General features: G+C 46.1%; 1 protein-coding gene across 1 annotated transcript; it reads right to left on the bottom strand.

The window, feature by feature from the left end:
- Nucleotides 1–1,027: 1,027 nt before the first annotated feature.
- LOC142716137 (T-cell surface antigen CD2-like) lies at nt 1,028–19,422 on the bottom strand. The gene is made up of 5 exons (XM_075848690.1): nt 19,122–19,422; nt 17,405–17,635; nt 11,254–11,370; nt 10,663–11,036; nt 1,028–1,165 (listed from the first exon to the last, which is right to left on the bottom strand). The coding sequence occupies exons 1-5, from the start codon at nt 19,420–19,422 to the stop codon at nt 1,157–1,159; spliced, it is 1,032 nt and encodes a 343-aa protein (XP_075704805.1). The 3' UTR covers nt 1,028–1,156.
- Nucleotides 19,423–24,953: the final 5,531 nt, after the last annotated feature.

Here is a 24,953-nt window from a genome sequence, read left to right as displayed (position 1 = left end):
CTCTCCGGGAAGTCAATCACAGAATATGGAACGCTTCTGCAACTTTCCCTTGTGATTCAATCCCTCATCATTTTCAAGATCTCTGCTTTCTGTCAGTGAATGGGAACATTAATATTTACGAACAGAAGCTGGAAAATTGCGTTGTGACCAATTACTTCAAACAGCTGAGGGTTTGTTACAGTTGTATCCAGTCTAGACAATCCTTTGTGATATTTACAGCCTGCACTCCAGACTGATACATTTCACCTGCACTGATACATTGTAACAAGTGACACATCAGAGGGACGTATTTTTCTGACAAAGGATTGCATTGTAGCAAACCTTCAGCTGTGCGCAGAATTAGGTCACAATGGCACTTCAGCCTCTAGATATTAACAGGAATCTTCCCACTCACAGCAAGCAGAGATTTTGAAAATGGTGTAGAATTAAAAGACAAAGTCTATTAGAAAGTTACAGAACTTTTCATTACTCGAAGATGACACGTTATTTACAGAAGACGGGACACCGGCCCTTTAAGTGAAACAGCGGAGGAACGGTCGCCCGCCCCAGGGAGATTTCTGCTAAGCAGCTCCAAGTGAACCCCCAGTTCATAAGATTAAGAGGCGGAGCTTAAAGCCCCTGGGGGCCCAATACAAAATCGGCAGTAGCCCCTCCCCTGAGGATTCCGGGGAACGATAGGCGTTCTATGAGGGGGTTATAATAGTGCCCTGCTCTGTCCTCAGCCCCGCACACAGGGGTGTAGCCATGGGGGGGGGGGGTGGAGAGGTAGCAGTAACACCCGGGCCTTGCTGCCTGAGGGGCCCCTCTGCTACATAAGAAGACACCAGTATTATAAATGGCACATGATGGGGGAGGGGCTGGCACAGAGTTTGCACTGGGGCCCGGGAGCTTCATGTTCTCCCCTCCATTTGCACTGCTGGCCTCTTAAGTGGTAGAGGGGCCCCTCCGGCCCCTCGGTGAACTCTATAGCACAGCTGAGACGAGTGAGAGACACAGAACCTGGGATAAATAATAGCGGAGCGCTTTAATAACCTCATTATAATACACAGCAGGTATATACAGATCCCCTATATTCATCGTTACACGCAGACCATGGGCGCAGCACCTGCACGAAGCACAGCTGTTCGGATCAGAGATGTAGTTCCCCAGGTGACCACTAGATGTCCTGCAAGACAAGGAGATACAATGAGAACAAGTATTGGGGAACCTTCCCCCAGACCAAATCCTGCAGATCTCAGTCCGGATAACGGATAACGTTCAGCTACACGGGGACAGAGTGACAACCACTAACGGCCGCCATTACTCTGTCACCGGGACCAGAACAAGTCCCAGTCATGTCTGACATTCAGGAGTCTGGGAAAGCTGGGTGAGAACCCCTGTGGGAGCGGTAATGGCGGCAGTATTAGATGTTACCCATCTTTCCTACAAATAAATACAAGTACGACCCAGACGGATAGAATCCCTTGTCTAACTACGGGAAGTTTTTGATTTTAGGGGGATGGGGCAGCACTGCACGCCCACTGATAGAAGACATCGGAAATACGAGGGACTCACCGCAGTAGAGATTGAGGTAGATCTCGGTCAGTGATGATGTGGAGGATGCCCACGACCGTTTCATGCTACAAGCGCTTTGTCAAGGCTCGTGCGTCACTTCCTCATTGCTCCTTTTATAACCCGCTCCATAAGAGATGACATGATACATTAACAGAAAATAATGAAACAAAAAGAGCCACAGAGGTAAATAGAAAGACACTAGAACATGACAATCTACAGTCAGTACAATATTTAGTCAAAAAATGGAAACCACATTCAAGTTAAAAAGGAGCGGAGATGTTGCGGTCATTCAGACTCAGCGGTCCCAGCACCTCCGTTTTTAATATCATTTCAGCCTCCTTTCTTAGTAGGGTGCCGTGCCCGTCTCCCCCCGACGGGGCCAATTTGATTTGAGTTATTCCTGCAAAACACAGTCCCCGGTAACTATTACCACGGCACTCGCTCATCTGCTGCATAAATCTCGGGCAGCCCTTCCCTGTGTCTGGAGATCGGACATGTTCGCCGAAGCGCTTTTGCATCTGGCGAATTGTTTTGCCTCTGTAGAACCTCTGACAAGGGCAGAAGATCACATAGAGCACAAACTGCGATTTACAAGTGATCATCTCATCCACATAGAACGTGCAGCCCCCTAGTTTAAGGTGCCTTGTGCGTAGAAGATACAAATTCTACATTGACCGCATCTATAGTTGCCCTTAGGTAGAGATGCCGTCAACCAATCCCCTGTCTCAGCACAGGAAGAGAATCTCCCTCTACAAGGACATCCCCCAAATTCTGACATCAACGAAAAGAAATAATTGGGCGTCTGGTTGAGACATCTGTAATCAGAGGATCATTCCCGACCAGATGCCAATTATTGGAAATAGTAGAACGTATTGGATCGCTCGTCCGGCTGAAAGCAAAAGACGACACGAATCGTTTGCTGTCGTTATCAGAGATATTACTCTTACATTTGGACTTCAATAGCGATCGTTGAGTTTGGCCTTTAGCGCGAGCAAATGATTTTGCAATGAAATTTGAAGGACTTCCCCGTCTGACTAATCTCTGACTAAGTTCCTGATTGTTTATTCTCCTCAATCTCAAAACTTGTGCCTACGGGAGGGAACGCATCATGTGACCAGGGTGGTCGCCATCAAACCGTAACATTGAATTTGTGGCAGTGGGTTTTCTATATCCCTTTGTTCGTAATTGACCCTCATTCACACTCACATGTACGTCCAAGAATTCTATCACCTGATCTCCAAATGTATAAGTGAAATTCATATTCATGGTGTTTTTATTAAGATATTCAGTGAACTGTAAGAATGCATTCTGTGTCCCCGGCCAGACGATAAGTGTCATCGATATTGCGCAAAAAGATTTGTAAGTACAAAGGGGTTCGATATATTGTAAATGAATGCCCGTTCCAATTCAGCCAGAAAAAGATTCACAAAGGTAGGAGCCCCCGGGGGCCCCCATAGCCGTGCCGGCGATCTCACGGTGCCGTGTCCATCAAACTGGAAAGAGTTCTGATTAAGAACAAACTGAAGCGCCTCACAAATATATTCAGAAAAATGGGGACCATCGTTATTGAAGTCCAAATGTAAGAATAATATCTCCGATAAGGACAACAAACGAATCGTGTCGTCTTTTGCTTTCAGCCGGACGAGCGATCCAATACGTTCTACCATTTCCAATAATTGGCATCTGGTCGGGAATGATCCTCTGATTACAGATGTCTCAACCAGACGCCCAATTATTTCTTTTCGTTGATGTCAGAATTTGGGGGATGTCCTTGTAGAGGGAGATTCTCTTCCTGTGCTGAGACAGGGGATTGGTTGACGGCTTCTCTACCTAAGGGCAACTATAGATGCGGTCAATGTAGGTTTTGTATCTTCTTCTACGCACGAGGCACCTTAACCCCTTAACGCTCAGTGACGTACTATTACGTCATGGAAAGCCGCCCTGTTCGCGCTCCATGACGGAATAGTACGTCACGGGAGTAACGGCCGTTTCGTCCGTCCTCCCGACACATACAGGAGCTGTGACAGCGGCTGTCTCGTACAGGAGCCTGTGTCCCCGCTGATTAACCCCTGAAAAGCCGTGTTCAATAGTGATCACGGCTTTTTGGGGTTAAGCTGCCATCGCCGGCCTGCTACACGATAGTGGCCGGCGATGGTGACTATGGCAACCGGACACCAAACAATGGCGTCCGGCTATGCCATAGACGGAAGCCTAGTGGGTCCTGACAACGTCAGGACCCACTATGCTTGCTGTCAGTGAGTAGCTGACAGTTCTAATACACTGCACTACGCATGTAGTGCAGTGTATTAGAATAGCGATCAGGGCCTCCTGCCCTCATGTCCCCTAGTGGGACAAAGTACTAAAGTAAAAAAAAGTTAAAAAAAGTTGTGTAAAAATAAGAAAATAAAAGATTTAAAAGTAAAAGTCCCACTTTTTTTTCCCTTATCAGTCCTTTATTATTAATAAAAATATATAAACAAACACATAAACTATACATAATTGGTATCGCCGCGTCCGTAACGGCCTGAACTACAAAATTATTTCATTATTTATCCCGCACGGTGAACGCCGTAAAGGAAAATAGTAATAAACCGTACCACAATCACAATTGTTTGGTCACTTCACCTCCCAAAAAATGGAATAAAAAGAGATCAAAAAGTCGCATGTCCCTAAAAATGGTCCTGATGGAAACTACAGTTCGTTACGCAAAAAATAAGTCCTCGCACGGCTTTATTGATTGAAAAATAAAACCGTTCTGGCTCTTAGAATAAGGCAACACAAAAAGTGAATGATTGTTTACAAAACGTATTTTATTGTGCAAACGCCATAAGACATAAAAAAAACTATAAACATCTGGTATCGCCGTAATCGTATCGCCCCGCAGAATAAAGTGAATGTGTCATTTATAGCGCACGGTGAACGCTGCAGAAACTATAAACATCTGGTATCGCCGTAATCGTATCGCCCCGCAGAATAACGTGAATGTGTCATTTATAGCGCACGGTGACCTGTAATAACTATAAACATCTGGTATCGCCGTAATCGTATCGCCCCGCAGAATAACGTGAATATGACATTTATAGCGCACGGTGACCTGTAATAACTATAAACATCTGGTATCGCCGTAATCGTATCGCCCCGCAGAATAACGTGAATATGACATTTATAGCGCACGGTGACCTGTAATAACTATAAACATCTGGTATCGCCGTAATCGTATCGCCCCGCAGAATAACGTGAATGTGTCATTTATAGCGCACGGTGACCTGTAATAACTATAAACATCTGGTATCGCCATAATCGTATCGCCCCGCAGAATAACGTGAATGTGTCATTTATAGCGCACGGAGACGCTGTAATAACTATAAACATCTGGTATCACCGTAATCGTATCGCCCCGCGGAATAACGTGAATATGTCATTTATAGCGCACGGTGACCTGTAATAACTATAAACATCTGGTATCACCGTAATCGTATCACCCCGCGGAATAACGTGAATATGTCATTTATAGCGCACGGTGACCTGTAATAACTATAAACATCTGGTATCGCCGTGATCGTATCGCCCCGCAGAATAACGTGAATATGTCATTTATAGCGCACGGTGACCTGTAATAACTATAAACATCTGGTATCACCGTAATCGTATCGCCGCAGAATAAAGAGAATATGTCATTTATAGCGCACGGTGACCTGTAATAACTATAAACATCTGGTATCGCCGTAATCGTATCGCCGCGCAGAATAACGTGAATGTGTCATTTATAGCGCACGGAGACCTGTAATAACTATAAACATCTGATATCGCCGTAATCGTATCGCCGCGCAGAATAACGTGAATGTGTCATTTATAGCGCACGGTGACCTGTAATAACTATAAACATCTGATATCGCCGTAATCGTATCGCCGCGCAGAATAAAGTGAATGTGTCATTTATAGCGCACGGTGACCTGTAATAACTATAAACATCTGGTATCGCCATAATCGTATCGCCGCGCAGAATAAAGTGAATAAGTCATTTATAGCGCACGGTGACCTGTAATAACTATAAACATCTGGTATCGCCGTAATCGTATCGCCGCGCAGAATAAAGTGAATAAGTCATTTATAGCGCACGGTGACGCTGTAATAACTATAAACATCTGGTATCGCCGTAATCGTATCGCCCCGCAGATTAAAGCGAATAAGTCATTTATAGCGCACGGTGAACGCTGTAAAAAAAAGAATAAAAAACCAATAGTAGAATTGTTGTTTATTAGTCGCCACGCCACCTAAAAATAGAATAAAAACTGATCAAAAAGCCGCGTGCACCCCAAGAAAACTACAATGGATTCCTCAAGGGGTCTAGTTTCCATTTTGGGGGGTTCCCAATGTTTTGGCACCACAAGACCTCTTCAAACCGGACATGGTGCCTGATAATAAAGAGGCCTCAAAATCCACTGGGTGCTCCTTTGCTTCGGAGGCCGGCGCTTCAGTCATTACCGCCCGAGGGCCACATGTGGGATATTTACTAAAACTGCAGAATCTGGACAATAAGTATTAAGTTGCGTTTCTCTGATAAATCCTTTTCTGTTATAAAAAAAATGGAATAAAAAGGATTTTCTGACAAAAAAAAAGAAATATGTCAATTTCACCTCTACTTTGCTCTAAATTTCTGTGAAACACCTAAAGGGTTCATAAACTTTCTAAATGCTGTTGTGAATACTTTGAGGGGTCTAGTTTCTAAAATGGGGTGTTTGATGGGGGTGTCTAATATATGGGCCCCTCAAAGCAACTTCAGAACTGAACTGGAACCTAAAAAAATAAATAAATGAGGCAATACTTCGCTTCTTACATTATACTGATAATGAGCCGTGCCCACCCCGAGATGACCCCAGTTTTGACCGTTTGTATAAACGGAGACCCCTATTAGACCGTTCCAGTGCCCGGTTTTCCCAGCATTCACCCCCGAGAAGTGTATTTCTATTGAGGAGTCCCTGGTACATTTTAAAGGGAGGCTTCAATTCCGCGAGTACCTGCCGGGTAAGAGGGCAAGGTATGGCGTGAAGATGTATAAGCTGCGAGAGGGCATCAGGGTATACCTACAGGTTTAGGATATATGAAGGGAAGGACACCAGTGCTCAGCCCCCAGAATGCCCCCCCTTACTGGGAGTTAATGCAAAAATTGTGTGGGATTTGGTGCAGCCACTGCTGGACCAGGGTCACCACCTCTACCTGGATAATTTTTATACCAGCGTCCCACTCTTCAACTGCCTCGCTGCCAGAAGTCCTGCGGCATGCGGCACTGCTAGAAGAAACCTGAGAGGCATCCCTAAGACACTGCAGGGCAAACACTCAGAAGGGGTGAGAGCAGGGCACAATCCAGCAGCAACATATTGTGTGTCACGTACAAGACCAGGGAGATGCCACACCAGTACCCATGTACCTGTACGAGGTACCAGTACAGAGACCCCCAAACCAGACTGCATCCTGGACTACAATAGGTACATGGGAGGGATGGACGTGTCAGATCAAGCCCTGAAGTCCTGCAGCGCCATGCGGTGTGGTATAAGAAGCTGGCCGGGCACATCATACAGATGGCATTGTACAATGCGTACGTGCTAGATCGATGTGCAGGCCAGACGGGAACTTTCCTGGAATTTCAAGAGGTGATTATCAAGAACCTAATATTTAGGGACCAAGAAGGGGGGGCACCCAGTACTTCTGGAAGCGAGCCCACACGCATCGTACCAGGGCGGCAACACTTTCCAGGAGAAGTTCCCCAAACTGGCAAGAAGGGAAAAAGTCAAAAGAGGTGCAAAGTCTGCTAAAAGAGGGGTATAAGGAAGGACACAATATATCAATGTGACGCGTGTCCCGAAAAACTAAGGCTCTGTATGAAAGAGAGCTTCAAAATGTATCAGACATCCCATGATTTTTAATATACCCGAGTTTTACTTACCCTGATGCCCTCCACACAGCTTATCTCCCCTCGTCTTTCCCCTCTGAGCCCTGCTGTGTGTCCAGGCAGCTGATAACAGCCACATGTAGGGTATTGCCGTACCCGAGAGAACCCACATTACAGTTTATGGGGTGTATGTCTCCGGTCAAAATGCTCACTACACCTCTAGATGAATGCCTTAAGGGTGTAGTGTTTAAAACGGGGTCACTTCTTGCGGGTTTCAACTGTACTGGGGCTTCTGCACACATGACTTAGCACCAGAAAATCCCCAGTAGGCCAAATGGTGGTCCTTTCCTTCTGAGCCCTCCCATGGGCCCAAACGTCAGTTTATCACCACAAATGGGGTATTGCGGCACTCAGGACAAATTGTGCAACAGAATGGGGTATTTTATTCCTTGTGAAAATAAGAAATTTTCAGCCAAAACGACATATTATTGGAAAAAATAATTTTGTTTTAATTCCCAGCCCAATTCAAATAAGTTCTGTGAAAAAACTGTGGGGTCAAAATGGTCACAACCCCAATAAATGAATTCCTTGAGGGGTGTAGTTTCCAAAATGGGGTCACTTCTGGTGGGTTTCCATTGCTTTCATACCTCTGGGGCTCTGCAAATGCGACATGGCACCCGAAAACCAATCCAGCAAAATCTGGACTCCAAAGAACAAATAGCGCTCCTTTCCTTCTGAGCCCTCCCATGGGCCCAAACGGCAGTTTATTGCCACAAATGGGGTTTTGCCGCACTCAGGACAAATTGGGCAACAAAATGGAGTATTTTATTTCTTGTAAAAATAACAAATTTTGAGCTAAAACTACATATTATTGGAAAAAATTATTTTTTTTTAAATTCCCAGCCCAATTCAAATAAGTTCTGTGAAGAAACTGTGGGGTCTAAATAGTCACATTACCCATAAATGAATTGTTTGAAGGGTGTAGTTTCCAAAATGGGGTCACTTCTGGTGGGTTTCCATTGCTTTGATACCTCTGGGACTCTGCAAATGTGACATGGCACCCGAAAACCAATCCAGCAAAATCTGTACTCCAACAAACACACAGCGCTCCTTTCCTTCTGAGGCCTCCCATGGGCCCAAACGGCAGTTTATCGCCACAAATGGGGCATTGCCGCACTCAGGACAAATTGGGCAACAAAATGGGGTATTTTGTTCCCTGTGAAAATAGGAAATTTTGATCATAAATTACATCTTATTGGAAAAAATGTCATTTTTTTAATGTCACAGCCCAATTAAAATAGGTGCTGTGAAAAAACTGTGCGGTCAAAATGCTAACAAAAAACATAAATGAATTCCTTGAGGGGAGTAGTTTCCAAAATGGGGTCACTTCTGGTGGGTTTCCATTGTTTTGATACCTCTGGGGCTCTGCAAACCTGGCATGCTGCCTAAAATATATTCTAATAAAAAAGAGGACTCAAAATGCACTAGGTGCTTCTTTGCTTCTAGGGCTTGTGTTTTAGTCCACGAGCGCAGTAGGGCCACATGTGGGACATTTCTAAAAACTGCAGAATCTGGACAATACATATTTAGTAGTATTTCTCTGATAAAACCTTCTGTGTTACAGAAAAAAAAATTGAATAAAATTGAAATTCAGCAAGAAAAATGAAATTTGCAAATTTCACCTCCACATTGCTTTAATTCCTGTGAAATGCCTGAAGGGTTAAAAAACGTTATAACTGCTGTTTTGAATACTTTGAGGGGTCTAGTTTATAAAATGGGGTGTTTTATGGGGGTTTCTAATACATAGGCCCCTCAAAGCCACTTCAGAACTCAAGAGGTACCTTAAAAAAAAGGCTTTTGAAATTTTCTTAAAAATATGAGAAATTGCTGTTTATGTTCTAAGCCTTGTAACGTCCAAGAAAAATAAAATAATGTTCAAAAAACGATGCCAATCAAAAGTAGACATATGGGAAATGTGAACTAGTAACTATTGTGGGTGGTATAACCGTCTGTTTTACAAGCAGATGCATTTAAATTCTGAAAAATTCTATTTTTTATAAATTTTCCCTAAATTTTGCACATTTTCACCAATAAACACTGAATATATAGTCCAAATTTTACCACTAACATAAAGCCCAATGTGTCACGAGACAACTATCTCAGAATCGCTTGGATAGGTTTAAGCATTCCGACGTTATTACCACATAAAGTGAAATATGTCAGATTTGAAAAATGGGCTCTGAGCCTTAAGGCCCAAACTAGGCTGCGTCTTTAAGGGGTTAAACTAGGGGGCTGCACGTTCTATGTGGATGAGATGATCACTTGTAAATCGCAGTTTGTGCTCTATGTGATCTTCTGCCCTTGTCAGAGGTTCTACAGAGGCAAAACAATTCGCCAGATGCAAAAGCGCTTCGGCGAACATGTCCGATCTCCAGACACAGGGAAGGGCTGCCCGAGATTTATGCAGCAGATGAACGAGTGCCGTGGTAATAGTTACCGGGGACTGCGTTTTGCAGGAATAACTCAAATCAAATTGGCCCCGTCGGGGGGAGACGGGCACGGCACCCTACTAAGAAAGGAGGCTGAAATTATATTAAAAACGGAGGCGCTGGGACCGCTGAGTCTGAATGACCGCAACATCTCCGCTCCTTTTTAACTTGAATGTGGTTTCCATTTTTTGACTAAATATTGTACTGACTGTAGATTGTCATGTTCTAGTGTCTTTCTATTTACCTCTGTGGATCTTTTTGTTTCATTATTTTCTGTTAATGTATCATGTCATCTCTTATGGAGCGGGTTATAAAAGGAGCAATGAGGAAGTGACGCACGAGCCTTGACAAAGCGCTTGTAGCGTGAAACGGTCGTGGGCATCCTCCACATCATCACAGACCGAGATCTACCTCAATAGACCTTATTATTGCCACTGCGGTGAGTGCCTCGTATTTCTACTTTCTTCTATCACGTTACACATACGTGCTGTTTTCCACCGATGAGCTCCCCGCCGGCAACATTTTGACCGCTGCATTTCCACGTGTGTTAAGCTACACAACTTTCATACGGAGTCTGTGTCTTTCCTGCATTGGGGCAGTGCCAGCCTCCTCTCTCTCCAAACCTTACACTGCATGCCCACTGCAGCTCCGCTGAGGTCGGGATAAGCGGGGGTCCCTCCTGTGTGCACCCCCTGGCAGAACCAAATTACCCTTCATTCAGTCACTGACCCGTTCATTTAATCTTTTGCGGTTTTGTCGCGGCGGCTTGGACTTGGTACGTGGTTGCGGTCTCGGGGCTTGTTTGCTGGGGTGATTTCCGGGTAAGCTGGGTCTGGTCTGTTGAGGGGCCGTTGTTGACAAAGACATTGGAGCAGTTTCTCCTGGGGCCAGTGGGGGGGGCCGTCGACACTTTGGCTTCTTCCTCTTTTTCCCCGCTGGAGATGATTCTTGTGGTTCCTGCATGTGAGGGGTCGGAGGCTTCTGTTCTGTGAAGTCGTCCTGGCAGCCGCCGACCAGGGAACCAGTATTGGCCTGCCCCGGAGGTTCTGGCAGTTGGAGCTGCAGTGTGCTGGGTTGGAGTCGGTTTATCTCCACATCTTCCTCTGTACGGAATACAAAATACGGTCACATGATCACAGGGCATATAATTATCCCGTCATCCACCTCTATATTCTGAACATATAATCATGTAGCCACTAGAGGGCGCACTATCTGAATATCAGCAGCTGAAATCACCATCCTTACTTTCTGACTGCAGTAAAATCATTGATTTGCACAATCAGAGCCATTAGGTGGGTGGTGGGGTGGGGGGGCACTTACCAGTTCTGCTGTGGCTTCTCCAAGGCTTGTACTTCACAGAGTAAAAGACCAGTGCAATGAAAATGATGAACGCGACCGCTCCGCCTGCGACACTTATGATCAGAAAGATGTCCCACTCTAGAGAGAAAATAACTTAGGTAAGGATGTGCAAGAGCTGAAGACAAATAACTAAGTGCACCAAAAAGTCTCGAAATAGTCTACTCCAGGCAGAGCTCCACCTCAGAACGCTGATGACACTTCTATACTTGTCATAGAGAAAGGCCAAGCAACTGCTATAGGGCCCGTGGTGCGGGGTCCAACTCTAACCTGCTGCAGTCATAGCATTTGCCCACAGCTGCCACTAGTGGGAGCTCACTGCATCTGGGTTTATTCATCTCTAAATCAGACCAATAATAGCGATATATATTTGTATGTAGTGAGCTCCCCTAGTGGTGAATGCAGGCTTCAGAATGTTATTATGTAATCTATAGTAGCTGTATGTATCTGTATGTAGTGAGCTCCCCCTAGTGGTGACTGCAGGCTTCAGAATGTCATCATGTAACTCTATGGGAGCTGTATATATCTGTATGTAGTGAGCTCCCCCTAGTGGTGACTGCAGGCTTCAGAATGTCATCATGTAACTCTATGGGAGCTGTATATATCTGTATGTAGTGAGCTCCCTCTACTGGTGACTGCAGGATGTAGAATGTTATCATGTAACTCTATGGGAGCTGTATATATCTGTATGTAGTGAGCTCCCCCTAGAGGTGACTGCAGACAGCAGAATGTAATCATGTATCTCTATGAGAGCTGTATACAACTATATGTACTGAGCTTCCTCTAGTGGTGGCTGCAGGCAGCAGAATGTTATCATGTAACTCTATGGGAGCTGTATATATCTGTATGTAGTGAGCTCCGCCTAGTGGTAGTTGCAGGCAGCAGAATGTCATCATGTAATTCTATGGGAGCTGTATATATCTATATGTAATGAGCTCCTCCTAGTGGTGGCTGCAGGCAGCAGAACGTTATCATGTAACTCTATGGGAGCTGTATATATCTGTATGTAGTGAGCTCCCTCTAGTGGTGACTGCAGGCAGCAGAATATTATCGTGTAACTATGGGAGCTGTATATATCTGTATGTAGTGAGCTCCACCTAGTGGTAGCTGCAGACAGCAGAATGTTATCATGTAATTCTATGGGAGCTGTATATATCTGTATGTAATGAGCTCCTCCTAGTGGTGGCTGCAGGCAGCAGAACGTTATCATGTAACTCTATGGGAGCTGTATATATCTGTATGTAGTAAGCTCCCCCTAGTGGTGGCTGCAGGCAGGAGAATGTCATCATGTAACTCTATGGGAGCTGTATATATTTGTATGTAGTGAGCTCCCCCTAGTGGTGGCTGCAGGCAGGAGAACGTTATCATATAACTATCTGAGCTGTATATATTTGTATGTAGTGAGCTCTCCCTAGTGGTGGCTGCAGGCAGGAGAACGTTATCATATGACTATCTGAGCTGTATATATCTGTATGTAGTGAGCTCCCCCTAGTGGTGGCTGTAGGCAACAGAATATTATCATGTATCTCTATGGGAGCTGTATATATCTGTATGTAGAGAGCTCCCCCTAGTGGTGGCTGCAGGCAGGAGAACATTATCATATGACTATCTGAGCTGTATATATCTGTATGTAGTGAGCTCCCCCTAGTGGTGGCTGCAGGCAGCAGAATGTTATCATGTAACTCTATGGGAGCTGTATATATCTGTATGTAATGAGCTCCCCCTAGTGGTGACTGCTAGCAGCAGAATGTTACCATGTAACTCTATGGGAGCTGTATATATCTGTATGTAGTGATCTCCCTCTAGTGGTGACTGCAAGCAGTAGAATCTTATCATGTAACTGTATGTGAGCTGTATATATCTGTATGTAGTGAGCTCCATCTAGTGGTGGCTGCAGGCAGCAGAATGTTATCATGTAACTGTATGGGAGCTGTATATATCTGTATGTAGTGTGCTCCCCCTAGTGGTGACTGCAGGCAGCAGAATGTTACCATGTAACTCTATGGGAGCTGTATATATCTGTATGTGGTGAGCTCCCCCTAATGGTGGCTGCAGGCAGGAGAATGTTATTATATAACTCTATGGGAGCTGTATATATCTGTATATAGTGAGCTCCCTCTAGTGGTGACTGCAGGCAGCAGAATGTTATTGTGTAACTCTATAGGAGCTGTATATATCTGTATGTGGTGAGCTCCCCCTAATGGTGGCTGCAGGCAGGAGAATGTTATTATATAACTCTATGGGAGCTGTATATATCTGTATGTAGTGAGCTCCCTCTACTGGTGACTGCAGGAAGTAGAATGTTATCATGTAACTCTATGGGAGCTGTATATATCTGTATGTAGTGAGCTCCCCCTAGAGGTGACTGCAGACAGCAGAATGTAATCATGTATCTCTATGAGAGCTGTATACAACTATATGTACTGAGCTTCCTCTAGTGGTGGCTGCAGGCAGCAGAATGTTATCATGTAACTCTATGGGAGCTGTATATATCTGTATGTAGTGAGCTCCGCCTAGTGGTAGTTGCAGGCAGCAGAATGTCATCATGTAATTCTATGGGAGCTGTATATATCTATATGTAATGAGCTCCTCCTAGTGGTGGCTGCAGGCAGCAGAACGTTATCATGTAACTCTATGGGAGCTGTATATATCTGTATGTAGTGAGCTCCCTCTAGTGGTGACTGCAGGCAGCAGAATATTATCGTGTAACTATGGGAGCTGTATATATCTGTATGTAGTGAGCTCCACCTAGTGGTAGCTGCAGGCAGCAGAATGTTATCATGTAATTCTATGGGAGCTGTATATATCTGTATGTAATGAGCTCCTCCTAGTGGTGGCTGCAGGCAGCAGAACGTTATCATGTAACTCTATGGGAGCTGTATATATCTGTATGTAGTAAGCTCCCCCTAGTGGTGGCTGCAGGCAGGAGAATGTCATCATGTAACTCTATGGGAGCTGTATATATTTGTATGTAGTGAGCTCCCCCTAGTGGTGGCTGCAGGCAGGAGAACGTTATCATATAACTATCTGAGCTGTATATATTTGTATGTAGTGAGCTCTCCCTAGTGGTGGCTGCAGGCAGGAGAATGTTATCATATGACTATCTGAGCTGTATATATCTGTATGTAGTGAGCTCCCCCTAGTGGTGGCTGTAGGCAACAGAATATTATCATGTATCTCTATGGGAGCTGTATATATCTGTATGTAGAGAGCTCCCCCTAGTGGTGGCTGCAGGCAGGAGAACATTATCATATGACTATCTGAGCTGTATATATCTGTATGTAGTGAGCTCCCCCTAGTGGTGGCTGCAGGCAGCAGAATGTTATCATGTAACTCTATGGGAGCTGTATATATCTGTATGTAATGAGCTCCCCCTAGTGGTGACTGCAAGCAGCAGAATGTTATTATGTAACTCTATGGGAGCTGTATATATCTGTATGTAGTGAGCTCCCCCTAGTGGTGACTGCAGGCAGTATAATCTTATCATGTAACTCTATGGGAGCTGTATATATCTGTATGTAGTGAGCTCCATCTAGTGGTGGCTGCAGGCAGCAGAATGTTATCATGTAACTGTATGGGAGCTGTATATATCTGTATGTAGTGAGCTCCTCCTAGTGGTGGCTGCAGGCAGCAGAATGTTACCATGTAACTCTATGGGAGCTGTATATATCTGTATGTAGTGATCTCCCTCTAGTGGTGACTGCAAGCAGTAGAATCTTATCATGTAACTGTATGGGAGCTGTATATATCTGTATGTAGTGAGCTCCATCTAGTGGTGGCTGCAGGCAGCAGAATGTTATCGTGTAACTCTATAGGAGCTGTATATATCTGTATGTGGTGAGCTCCCCCTAATGGTGGCTGCAGGCAGGAGAATGTTATTATATAACTCTATGGGAGCTGTATATATCTGTATGTAGTGAGCTTCCTCTAGTGGTGACTGTAGGCAGCAGAATGTTATCGTGTAACTCTATAGGAGCTGTATATATCTGTATGTGGTGAGCTCCCCCTAATGGTGGCTGCAGGCAGGAGAATGTTATTATATAACTCTATGGGAGCTGTATATATCTGTATGTAGTGAGCTCCCTCTAGTGGTGACTGCAGGCAGCAGAATGTTATCGTGTAACTCTATAGGAGCTGTATATATCTGTATGTGGTGAGCTCCCCCTAATGGTGGCTGCAGGCAGGAGAATGTTATTATATAACTCTATGGGAGCTGTATATATCTGTATGTAGTGAGCTTCCTCTAGTGGTGACTGTAGGCAGCAGAATGTTATCGTGTAACTCTATAGGAGCTGTATATATCTGTATGTGGTGAGCTCCCCCTAATGGTGGCTGCAGGCAGGAGAATGTTATTATATAACTCTATGGGAGCTGTATATATCTGTATGTAGTGAGCTCCCTCTAGTGGTGACTGCAGGCAGCAGAATGTTATCGTGTAACTCTATAGGAGCTGTATATATCTGTATGTGGTGAGCTCCCCCTAATGGTGGCTGCAGGCAGGAGAATGTTATTATATAACTCTATGGGAGCTGTATATATCTGTATGTAGTGAGCTCCCTCTAGTGGAAGTTGTAGGCCACAGAATTTTTTCATGAACTGAGTGGCTAATAAGCGTTAAGTTGTAGTGTTTGTAAGCCTTTGTTATTATATGGAGTGGGAATATGTGTGGCACTCGTCTGGGACTTGTCTGGAGTATTCTGGGAGTTAGGGAGGTAAGTATATACTCTTGCATATATTCATGTGCTCTATGGGTTCATTGCATGTATATCTTTGCTAATAAGCCCATCTGTATACTGCTATCTGATCAGCAGGATTGCTTATATCCATGGATGTTATGTCATTTGTAAATTACCTTGGTTAGTACGTTGCCTCCACTCACTACATTGTATCTGATTCATCCACTTGTGTGGCCTGTATTGAAGTAACTTATTACTTGATACTATTTGTTATATAGCCATGCTAAATGAGAATTTTTCTTAAATCTGATTTCTTTGCCATTCATTACCCGGCCGGGTTTGTGATGTCTGTTTGTAGGTTTTTGTGCAAGATTGCATCATTTTAAATATATATTAATAAACTTTTGATAATTGAATTGTGACTTTACTGAGCCGAGTGCCTTTTTACCAGGTTTTGCTTTTCTTTTTCTCTATATTCTGGGAGTTGTCTGGAGTATTGTGGGACTTGTCTGGGTGCTGTCTGGGTGCTGTCTGGGTGCTGTCTGGGTGCTGTCTGGGCGTTGTCTGGGTGCTGTCTGGGCGTTGTCTGGGTGCTGTCTGGGCGCTGTCTCTGTGTTGTCTGGGCGTTGTCTGGGCGTTGTCTGGGACTTGTCTGGGTGCTGTCTGGGCGCTGTCTCGGTGTTGTCTGGGACCTGTCTGGGCGCTGTCTGGGCGCTGTCTCGGTGTTGTCTGGGCGTCTGGGATTTGTCTGGGCGCTGTCTGGGCGCCATCTGGGCGCTGTCTCGGTGTTGTCTGGGACTTGTCTGGGCGCTGTCTGGGCGCTGTCTCGGTGTTGTCTGGGACTTGTCTGGGCGCTGTCTGGACGCTGTCTGGGCGCTGTCTCTGTGTTGTCTGGGCGTCTGGGATTTGTCTGGGCGTTGTCTGGGACTTGTCTGGGACTTGTTTGGGACTTGTTTGGGACTTGTCTGGAAGTTGTCTGGGTGCTGTTTGGGACTAGTCTGGGACTAGTCTGGGTGCTGTAGGTCGGGTTCCCATCCTGTCAATTCTGTGAAGTAAACTCAAGCGCTCGGTGTGAATGTGCAATAAACAATATTATTCGGAGCAGGGAAATACTTGAGAGACTTGTAACGTTTGGGCCACTATATTCGGCCTTTGTCAAACTCTATTGCCGCTGGTCAATGGATAACATGGCGTTGGCGCTGTGGAAAAAGAGGGTGACGTGTGGCACACACAACGCATTCCATTGGTACATGTTACCCCTTTGTGGCCCAAACGCTACAAGTCTCGTAAGTATTTCCCTGCTCTGAATAATATCGTTTATTGCACATTCACACCGAGCGCTTGAGTTGACTTCATATTTGGCGTGTGACGTGACCTCCCGGAAAACACGTCTATAATGCCCACACGGGTCATGTCATGAAGCGGTGAGGGCCACATACCGCAACTGACCGCCAAGGTTGTGGAACTTTGGCTGACTCGGTTCCGGGCGACGCATCTGACTTCAGCCTTTCGCTCTTTAATATTTTCCATTATTGATCTTTCACGTGTCGTTTTGGATTTGCTGCTCCAGGACAGGGTTAAATCTGAGAAGTTCCTCGCCAAGGTGGAGCACCCTATGGTAACGTGTTTATTGGAGCAGATATAGTTGACGACCGGCTGGTCCACCAGTCCTACAACACAGAAGAATGCAGCATTGTGGGAAAAGATACCGCCACCAATAATATGTGCCCCCCAGAAAAACATCCCACATTATACACCCCACTGTACAGTGACCCCCACCCCACATTATACACCCCACTGTACAGTGACCCCACCCCAATATACACCCACTGTACAGTGACCCCAGCCAATATACACCCCACTGTACAGTGACCCCATCCCAATATACACCCCACTGTACAGTGACCCCACCCCACATTATACACCCCACTGTACAGTGACCACAACACCCACATTATACACCGCACTGTACAGTGACCCCACCCCAATATACACCCCACCGTACAGTGACCCCCACCCCACATTATACACCCCACTGTACAGTGATCCCCACCCCAATATACACCCCACTGTACAGTGATCCCCACCACAATATACACCCCACTGTACAGTGATCCCCACCCCAATATACACCCCACTGTACAGTGACCCCATCCCAATATACACCCCACTGTACAGTGACCCCATCCCAATATACACCCCACTGTACAGTGACCCCCACCCCAATATACACCCCACTGTACAGTGATCCCCACCACAATATACACCCTACTGTACAGTGACCCCAGCCAATATACACCCCACTGTACAGTGACCCCACCCAATATACACCCCACTGTACAGTGACAGCCACCCAATATACACCCCACCGTACAGTGACCCCACCCCACATTATACACCCCACTGTACAGTGATCCCCACCACAATATACACCCCACTGTACAGTGACAGCCACCCAATATACACCCCACTGTACAGTGACAGCCACCCAATATACACCCCACCGTACAGTGACCCCACCCCACATTATACACCCCACTGTACAGTGATCCCCACCACAATATACACCCCACTGTACAGTGACTCCCACCCAATATACACCCCACTGTACAGTGACCCCATCCCAATATACACCCCACTGTACAGTGACCCCATCCCAATATACACCCCACTGTACAGTGACCCCCACCCCAATATACACCCCACTGTACAGTGATCCCCACCACAATATACACCCCACTGTACAGTGACAGCCACCAAATATACACCCCACCGTACAGTGACCCCACCCACATTATACACCCCACTGTACAGTGACCCCCACCACAATATACAACCCACTGTACAGTGACCCCAGCCATTATACACCCCACTGTACAGTGACCCCCACCACAATATACACCCCACTGTACAGTGACCCCACCACCCCAATATACACCCCACTGTACAATGACCCCACACCCCATATACACCCCACTGTACAGTGACCCCACCACCCCACTGTACAATGACCCCACGCCCCATATACACCCCACTGTACAGTGACCATCTCACCCGCATTATACACCCCACTGTACAGTGTTACCCCACTCCATTAGTTTTTTGGGGTACACATGAAATGCCCATGTTATATGTATAAATGGCGGGATCACGTACCCTCCACAATCACGGTCACTGTCTTGGTGCACTTAGATTTCCCGTCACTCGCGTAGATTTTCACTTGGTATTTGGACGTCTCTTTCTTTGGTCCCTTGAGGGACAGGGACCCGTTCTGGTAGAGCGTACAGTTGCAGTCGTTGTACGTTGGTTTTCCTGTCCATTTTGCGAGCCGGATGAAACCTTTGCCTTTCTGCTCCTCCCATTCCACGGTGTCGGAGTCGGACGCTTGGCATTGTGGGACCTGGAGTAACACGGTGCGGTTCAGGACAGTATAGATCTCTACATCTCCTGTTACCATCGTCCCTGCAAGTAACACGGCAATGATTAGACTGGAGGTGAGAAATCAATAAGGGGAAGACCCCAGAAACAACCCACTACTCACCAGGGACTGTGGTGACACCGGAGGAAAACATTTACCATACGCCCAGGACTACCGCGACAACATGTCCTCCTGCTGGACCCGTGCCTGTCCCACAATCATCCGGGACTAATGCTGGTCCCCCCAACTTCTGTAACTTCCAGGCTACAAACAATGGTGTCCCACCCCTCACTTACATGTATGTGCACGTTAATAGGACGTTGGCTCCTCCTGTCCAGACTGTTACACCCTCCACTCTTCTGGGAGACTCCACTAGGACGGGACTATGAAGGTTTGTGCTCAGCTACGTCCGGACGGGCACTGATGTCGGGGTATGAGACAAGGTCCTTAGTGATCCCGAAGATGATCGTCTATTGGATTCTGCCTTATCAGTGGCACAGAAAGATGTGTTGCCCTTATGCTTTACACTGCTGCTCTGCTCGATTAGAATACCCCTATGATCAGTGACTTTGTAGAATTTCCATTTGGACCCGGGGGGGGGGGGGGGGGAATTCTTTATGGCACTAAAAGCAGCACAAGCGAGTGCATTAAACCGCTATAGTCAGGTAACACCTTCATGCCCGTGTCCTAAGTACTAATTTCCCATATATAGAGCGGCACCAACAAATCAGGCCGGTGTGATTAACACCAAAGACAAATTTGAGAAGTGAAAGCGCCGACGACATTCCCTAACCCTCGGAGCCAGAAAGCCCCGTAAGGGTCCAGGACCAGTATCAGCCTCTCCTCGCTGCAGAGTCCAGACTGCCACCCTAAACATTTCCAAGGGCTCAACAAACAGGCGGCTTTCCCAAACCATAAAGCTGTGGGTTCCAGGGGGGAGGAACTTTACTGAACACTCAGTGACATAAAAATAACATAATATACAGCAATGAATAATAACGAGTGATAGAACTGCCCCCGCAGAAAACGAGGCGAGTGAGGGGAGAGCAGCGGGACCCCACCATCTGGGGCGTCTCCGGGTCACCACTCCAGGGGGGCTTCATTCATGTGGAATCTCATCACCTACAGATGGGACAGGAGACGTACTGTAAATACAGGTGAACTGTCCCGAAGCCGAGGGTCAGCTCTGGTCATGTGATTCTCACACAGCTGCAGGGCTCGTTACAAGAGAGAACTCAGACAATTGTAACAAGACCGGCAGCTGTGTGATCATCTCATGACCGGGACACGTCAGAACAGGTGGGATACGCAGGATGTAGTGTCGAATTACCAGGAAGGACAGGTGGAAGCCCCATCTATAGGAAACGACATGAAATGCATTGCTGACCAGAAAGAGCGAGGAAGACGTCAACGGTGACAAAAGAAAACGAAGGAAATTGTAATTCTCTCATGCAATTAATATCTTTTCTGGGCTTTGACATCGCCATTGTAGCGATATCCATTGTCACTGTGCTACTATTAAAAAACCCACAGGGGCGCACCGAGGACTGGAGTCCTAGTACCCAAAGGACCAACTCTCAGCAATTCAGGTGCAAATATCTAGTAAAAAAAAATCTTCCTACCACTACTCAGGGCAGACTGCAAAGAATAGAAACGGGTCATTCTGTTCTATGGAAGCTATACACTATATACCCGTCTGCAGTGAGCTCCCACTAGTGGCGGCTGCAGGCAGCAGAATGTTATCATGTAACTCTATGGGAGCAGTATTTATCTGTATGTATTGGGCTCCCACTAGTGGTGACTGTGGGCAGCAGAATATTATCATGTAACTCTATGGGAGCTGTATATCTGTATGTAGTGAGCTCCCTCTAGTGTTGGCTGCAGGCAGCAGAATGTTATCATGTAACTATGGGAGCTGTATTTGCAGGCAGCAAAATGTTCATAATGTAACTCTATGGGAGCTGTATATATCTGTATGTAGTGTGCTACCTCTAGTGGTGGTTGCAGGAAGCAGAATCTAATTATTTAACTCTATGGGAGCTGTATTTATCTGTTTGTAGTGAGATCTCTCTAGTGGTGGCTGCAGGAAGCAGAATCTAACCATGTAACTCTATGGGAGCTGTATATATCTGTATGTAGTGCGCTCCCTCTAGTGGTGACTGCTGGCAGTAGAATCTTCTCATGTAACTCTATGGGAGCTGTATATATCTGTATGTAGTGAGCTCCCTCTGGTTTTGGCTGCAGGCAGCAGAATGGTATCATGTAACTCTATGGGAGCTGTATATATCTGTATGGTGTGAGCTCCCTCTAGTGGTGGCAGCAGAATGTTATCATGTAACTCTATGGGAGCTGTATATATCTGTATGGTGTGAGCTCCCTCTAGTGGTGGCTGCAGGCAGCAGAATGTTATCATGTAACTCTATGGGAGCTGTATATATCTGTATGTAGTGAGCTCCCCCTAGTGGTGGCTGCAGGCAGCAGAATATTATCATGTAACTCTATGGGAGCTGTATATATCTGTATATAGTGAGCTCCCTCTAGTGGTGACTGCAGACAGCAGAGTTTTATCATGCATTGTCTTTGTCAGTGCAGGGGATTCGGAGCTCTGTAACAGATAAACAGCCTCTCACTGCTATAGAGAATTTTGGATCTATTTAGATGGAATTAAAGCTTTTACTTTTCTATAATAATGATATTGACCCTTTCATGACCAGGGGGTCATTTATACCCTTGTGTCCAGGTCACATTTTCCATTTCCGGTTTTCACGACATTAACCGATAAGCTCTTTGCAAGCGCTTAGATTATCACAACTATTTGTGCTTTGCATTTTACAAGACTTATGAGGCTTTCATCTTCTAGATTGTTTCATTAAATCCATGTTTCTAATTTTTATTATGAGCAGATAAATCACAAAAAATTTGAAAAAAACCCACTTTTTTTGTAATTTTTTTAATATATATAACACACACACACACACACACACACACACACACACACACGCACACACACTGGATCGCTGTGAGCGGATAAGAGGGCTATAAGACTACGGATCAGCGGTCAGTTTTTCATGGCTGTTTTGCATCGATGTGTCTCAAAATTTGAATCCAATTCCCGGCCGTCTGACCGTTTTTCATGGTCGTTCAAAAAATGGATGAATTTTATTCGTCAGGGGTTTTTTGTCGCAGCCACCTGAAAACACTATAGTGCCCATGTAGATAGTGCCACATTGCCCACTGTAGATTGTGCCAGTGCCCACTGAGATAGTGCCCACATAGTGCCACACAGTGCCCATGTAGATAGCGCCACTGTGTCCCCTACAGGTATTGCCCATATAATGCCACAGTGCCCATGTAAATAGTGCCAAAGCCCCTGTATATAGCACCCCACTGTATACAGCACCACACCCGCTGTAGATCGTGTTACCCCCTGCAGATAACGCCACCCCCTGTAGATAGCACCATCCCCCTCAAGATAGCGGCACCCCATCAAGATAGCGCTCACCCCCCTGAGATTGTACCATCCCCCCTGTAGATAGCGCCACTCCCCGTAGATAGCACCAACCCCCTGTAGATGGCAACATCCCCTCTGTAGACAGTGCCACCCGCTGCAAATAGCGTCACCCCCTGCAGATAGCGCCACTTCCCCAGTATGTATCAGCACGCCCTTCCTGTAAATAGCCCCACTGTAGCTCCCTGTAGGAGCGGAATCCATCTGGCCGGGGATCCCGCTTCTAGAGGGGGCTTCCAATTTGTCTGTCCATATATGGATAGTGACGTTAGGGGCTCACTCTAAAGCGGAATCCCCTGCCTCAACGTCGGCAATGCTGTGGCCAGAGATTTCACTCCAGGCTTAGCCTCTGACGTCACTGTCCATATATGGATAGTGACGCCAGGGGCTACTCCAGTAGCGGAATCCCCGGCCAGAGTGTACGCCCGGGATTCCGCTTCTAGAGAGGGCCCCTGATGTCACTATCCATATATGGATAGAGACGTCAGGGGCAATCTCTAGATGCAGAATCCCCGGCACAGAGCGATGTACAGTTGCTAACTACGAAGGGGGCTACGAAGGGGGCACTATTTACAGCGGGGATGGAGAGACGTCGGGGGCTCCCTCTAGGAGGGGAATCCCCGGCCACACAGCTGGACGGGTAGCGCTATTATCTGCAGGGAGTTTTATGCAATCTACAGGAGGTTTGGGTGGAGCACTATTTAGACTGAGGGGGGGGGGGGTGGGCCGGCAGACATGAGAGTGCAGTAGTTCACTCATTGCACCCTGTTCAAGGCTGTCAATGTTTATATACGTGGCAGCTGCACGGGGCATTGGCAGTTAGAACTTATATAGCCGTATGGCAGTCGTGGAGGGGTTAATATTAACCCTTCTTTACTATAGACCTCCAGGGATATTAGTCACTGAGACCCAACAGAGAGTCACTATATCACTCCAAACTATGAGAAGTAGAACAGGATCACTATCAGAAAATGTGGAAGAAATCCTCCAGCTCACCAACAGCAGGTCTTCAGTACAAGCTGCGCTCGGATCCTCGTGACAGCACCGGTAGCAATAGCGAAGAACGGAGGAGAAACTGATCCAGCGCCAGGTAATTTAAAAGGAAACAAAGTTCCAATTTTATTTCAAGACTTCTTAAAAATTCCAAATGCAGGGTGGTTAGCAATAATGGATTATGCCAACGCGTTTCGGTCATCGCTTGTGTCCTTATTCATGGCTTATCATAAACGAGAGAAGTGCCATTCCGAGGTTTGTATCCGGTCCATACAGGTGGAACACAGTGCAACACAGCAGCAACGTACTGAACGCAAATGAACTCTATAGCACTCGAGTAATACCGGAGATCCCGGAGGACATGTATCGCAGTATCGGGTAAGTGGAGTATAAGGCTATGTTCACACGGAGTATTTTGGGGGAGGAATATCTGCCTCAAAATTCCGTTTGGAACTTTGAGGCAGATATTCTTCTCCCTGCACGCCGATTTTCGCGGCAATTATCGCGCCGTTTTTCGCCCGCGGCCATTGAGCGCCGCGGGCATAAAACAGCGAGATATACGCTTTCTCCTGCCTCCCATTGAAGTCAATGGGAGGTCGGAGGCGGAAGCGCCCGAAGATAGGGCATGTCGCTTCTTTTTCCCGCGAGGCAGTTTTACTACTCGCGGGAAAAAGACGCCGACGCCTCCCATTGAAATCAATGGGAGGCGTTCTCGGGCCGTTTCTGCCGAGATTTGCGATGCGGTTTCCGCGTCAAAAAACTCGGCAAAATACCCCGTGTGAACATAGCCTAATGGTGCTGGATTATAAACCAGGGCATGTGTTGCTGCATTAAGACAACAGCGATGTTTAAGAATGTCATGTCAATGTAACTATAATTATATATATTCATACCGAGCGGATATAAGCAGAACAGTGAATATATGATCACAGGAAAGAGAGGAACGGACAGGCTGAAAATATATCAGAGAAAAAATTACAATAAGATCAAAAACATTGAACGTCTATTGGCCGGAGCAGACTGCTGTATACTGTGCTGCTGTTATCGGAAAAACACGATTCCTTGTATC

This window comes from Rhinoderma darwinii, unplaced genomic scaffold, assembly GCF_050947455.1.
Source record: "Rhinoderma darwinii isolate aRhiDar2 unplaced genomic scaffold, aRhiDar2.hap1 Scaffold_4474, whole genome shotgun sequence".
NCBI classification, from domain to species: Eukaryota; Metazoa; Chordata; class Amphibia; order Anura; family Rhinodermatidae; genus Rhinoderma; species Rhinoderma darwinii.
This window is presented reverse-complemented; position numbering and strand designations above follow the sequence as displayed.

Bases quoted from the DNA above. Each gene is read 5' to 3' on its own strand.
- LOC142716137 (XM_075848690.1), bottom strand. From the start codon at position 19,422: ATGGTAACAGGAGATGTAGAGATCTATACTGTCCTGAACCGCACCGTG. The intron at 17,636-19,121 runs GTACGTGATCCC...TCTGTGTTGTAG, and splicing joins AGTGACCGTGATTGTGGAGG to GACTGGTGGACCAGCCGGTC. The intron at 11,371-17,404 runs GTATGTGGCCCT...TTTTCTCTCTAG, and splicing joins AACCTTGGCGGTCAGTTGCG to AGTGGGACATCTTTCTGATC.